General features: G+C 54.8%; 1 protein-coding gene across 1 annotated transcript; it reads right to left on the minus strand.

The window, feature by feature from the left end:
* Positions 1-953: 953 nt before the first annotated feature.
* Positions 954-2,835, minus strand: LOC119317945 (F-box protein FBW2-like). Its single transcript, XM_037592453.1, has 3 exons — positions 2,356-2,835; positions 1,918-2,246; positions 954-1,839 (listed from the first exon to the last, which is right to left on the minus strand). Exons 2-3 carry the CDS (start codon positions 2,226-2,228, stop codon positions 1,155-1,157), a joined length of 996 nt encoding a protein of 331 aa, XP_037448350.1. The 5' UTR covers positions 2,229-2,246; positions 2,356-2,835; the 3' UTR covers positions 954-1,154.
* Positions 2,836-3,248: the final 413 nt, after the last annotated feature.

Genomic DNA, 3,248 nt, shown 5'->3' on the forward strand with positions numbered 1-3,248 from the left:
GATGCAGCAGTCACTCCTATACAATATGATCTGTAGTATACCCAGCTCTATGTGAGGGCAATGTGAACCAATGTAAAGGACTAGGTTCTTCCTAAATAGCACTTGACACTTTGTTGTGTATTTTGGACCTATGAAGAATTTAGCTCTGTAGATGCCATTGGTTTCTGGTATAGATGACATCCTTGATGCCACAGGTGGCTTTTCTTCGAAGATTGTATTCTTATTCAGTACTGTGTTGCAGTAAAGCCTTCTCATTTGTGTACAACTGTAACGAACCAAGTGCTCTTATTATTTGGGCGGTAATCTCATGCTGCTTAATGTGAGAGTGAAATGCCTGGCAAACTGCCTTGTGTTAGGTTCCAAGGAATATGCACAACGTTGATGATTCAACAAGAAAATAATGGTGTTTTCTTTGCATACAGTAGCATATTTGTACAGTAAACAACTTCAATGTTACAAGTACAAGGCATTTCATTCCATAGGCTTCGGAGTTCGGACCATCACTCACGGGAACACATGCAAAGTGTTAACATTTTCATTGCAGATCTTGATTAATTCTCCACATGACACAGATGCAGCCTGCGCACACAAAAAGGAAGGCAAAATTCAGATACAAAGAGTACTTTTCTTCTCTTACACTTCTATGCTTTGCAATCTTCAAGACCATTGCTCTCTGCTGGTCCATGTGAGGCTATCTGCTTTGTTTCTTCCTTTTGGGCGACCCCCTTGGCTTTGCTTAGTAATACATGTTGGTTGCAGTTCGATTTTGTGTGAATAAACACCTGCGATTGCAGGTTGTTGGCAGCTCGAGAACAAGGTTTAGGGTTTGATTTTAGGGATTAGAAGTTTAAGTTGGTATAATAGTATGCATACAAGTTCAGGTTTCAGAATAAACTTAATGCAAACCTGTTTTTACTAAAGTCACACGTGCGTTGCACGTGCATAATTACTAGTGTACGTAGTAAACATTCAGATTAAGTTTTTTTGAACTTGACACCAGATTAAGTTTACATCACACACACACACACGGATTACTACTGGCACGCACACAAACGCATATCTGAACGCCAACGACCGTAGGAACGTCGAGAACGAGAAAGATGCTTGACTTCTTTTGCGGTCAAGGTGAGCACGAACGGCCGGGAGTGTGACTGTCACGGCGACGCTGGCCAGTCGAAGCCGGCGTAGCTCTCGCTGAAGCCGCCGCCGTAGAACCGCACCTCGAGGTTCTCCACGAGGCCCGGCCCGTCGCCCCACACCGCCTCGTCGTCGTCGTCGCTGCCGACCACGCCGTAGTACTCGTCGTCGTCCATGAGCTCCCACGAGTAGACGTCGTCGTCGTCGTCAGAGTCGTCGTCGTCGTCGTCGGAGCACTCCTCCCAGTAGCTGTTCTCGAAGCAGTCGTCGACGCCCGGGCCGAGGACGCTGAGCCGCGGGTGGCGCTCCCGCAGCAGCGCCTCGTCGACGGCCCAGCAGCCGCGCAGGTCGACGAACTCCAGGCCCCGGCACCGGGAGAGCACCTCCAGGATGGCCTCCGTGGTGACCAGCATGTAGCCAACCTCCAGGTGGCGGAGCGCCGGCATGGTGCGCGCGATGGCGCGGGCCTCGTCGTGCTGCCCGCACGCGTTGCGCCCGGCCACGTCGATCGGGTGCATCACGCGCCGGAGCGCCGCCAGGGACCGGCAGTGGCGGCCGAACGCCTCCAGCGCGCGCGCGCCGATCTTGGTGCAGCTGCTGACGTCCAGGAACGTGAGGTTGGGCAGCCCCGGCGCCACCGCCTCCACCACGGCGTCGCTGATCTCGCTCCGCGGGATCTCCAGCGTCCTCAGAGCGCGCGCGCTAGCCAAGCAAACAAAATTCGTGAGCCCTCAGAGCGCCCGCGATGGTGGGCGAGCGAGTGAGATGCTTGATGCTTACTGGTCGCCGATGAAGGAGAAGAGCGGGTCGCAGGGGAGGCCGGAGACGCAGATGCGGCGGCAGGCGCCGGAACTGCGGCGGAGGAGCAGGTCGAGCATGCGGACGAGGTGGTCCGGGCGGCTGTGCCGCTGCTGGCTCCACTCCTCGATGTCGATCTCCTGCCAGCAGTAGGGCCCGGCCACGACGCGCCCCCAGGACTTGCACACCCGCGGCACCACCGTCAGCACCTCCTGCAGCGGCAGGTTGCGGAAGACGAGCCCCAGCGCGTCCGGCAGAAGCTCCTCCCAGCACCGGTACTCGCTCTCCCCCATTGCTCCTCCTCCTCTCCCCTGCGGCCAAAGAGGTGCAAAATCAACGCAATTCCCCGCTCCGACCAGCCAAGAACCAGAAGCCTCCGGCCATTTCCGCTCCTCCGGCTGAGGTTGGCCGCCTACCTACCTTGGAGTAGGAGATCGATCACTGGAGGGTCAGTGAAGCAGCTGGGAGCGGTAGACTCTCCTCGGAGCAGAGCGGAGCGGACGGCCACGGTGAGCGAAACCCAAATGTGGGAGAAGCGAGAGGGGAGCAAGATATAAGAAGCGCACCAGAAAGGATGGCAAGCTTGATTAGGCGCTGCTAATTACTACTACTGGTACTAATAGCGAGTAGGGGGTACCAGGAACGGCACGGCACGGCACGGATCTGAAAAGAGGGCCTCTTGCAGGGGCGGAAAAGGGCCGTCGGGGCCGGTGTGTACGCTTGACAGTTGGTCCTGCCCGTCATCCGTCCGTGTGCACATCAGGGTCAAGGAGAAGCCTGGGTACGTGTGGGAAATGAAGAAAACACTTGAGCCTCAGCCTTCTGATGAGGGTAGGGTAGGGTAGGGTAGATGTGTGTTCGTTTTTACCTTCGTGAATCTGCGAGGAACAGTGGCCGGAGCGTGCTGCTGGCCTGCACATTTACCGGATTGACGATGGGGGAGAAGATGGCCCGCATTCCAATTGGGATCCGCCCGGGGAGAATGCTCTGCTGGTGTAAAAATTGTTCATAGTAAAACCACTATAGAGGTTGTTGAACGTGATCCCTGATATTAGGCGAATACATGGCCAGTTAGTAAAAATTAAAACCATGGCTCCGTGGAGACTGATGATCCATGTATTGCAACAAGTTGGAACAGTAGCAGTCTATCGCAGTATTGGCGCTTCCACGATACAGTGCCGGCGATGCAACGTGCAACTAATCGTGCAGGTGGATTCGTTTCATGAGTAAATGCAGGAGATGTGTGCATCGTACTGCTCCTGTTGCTCCCATCATTGCCAATGCAAATGCAGCAGCGCTTCTTCCGGTACTAG

Source organism: Triticum dicoccoides, chromosome 6A (genome assembly GCF_002162155.2).
Source record: "Triticum dicoccoides isolate Atlit2015 ecotype Zavitan chromosome 6A, WEW_v2.0, whole genome shotgun sequence".
Classification (NCBI taxonomy): domain Eukaryota; kingdom Viridiplantae; phylum Streptophyta; class Magnoliopsida; order Poales; family Poaceae; genus Triticum; species Triticum dicoccoides.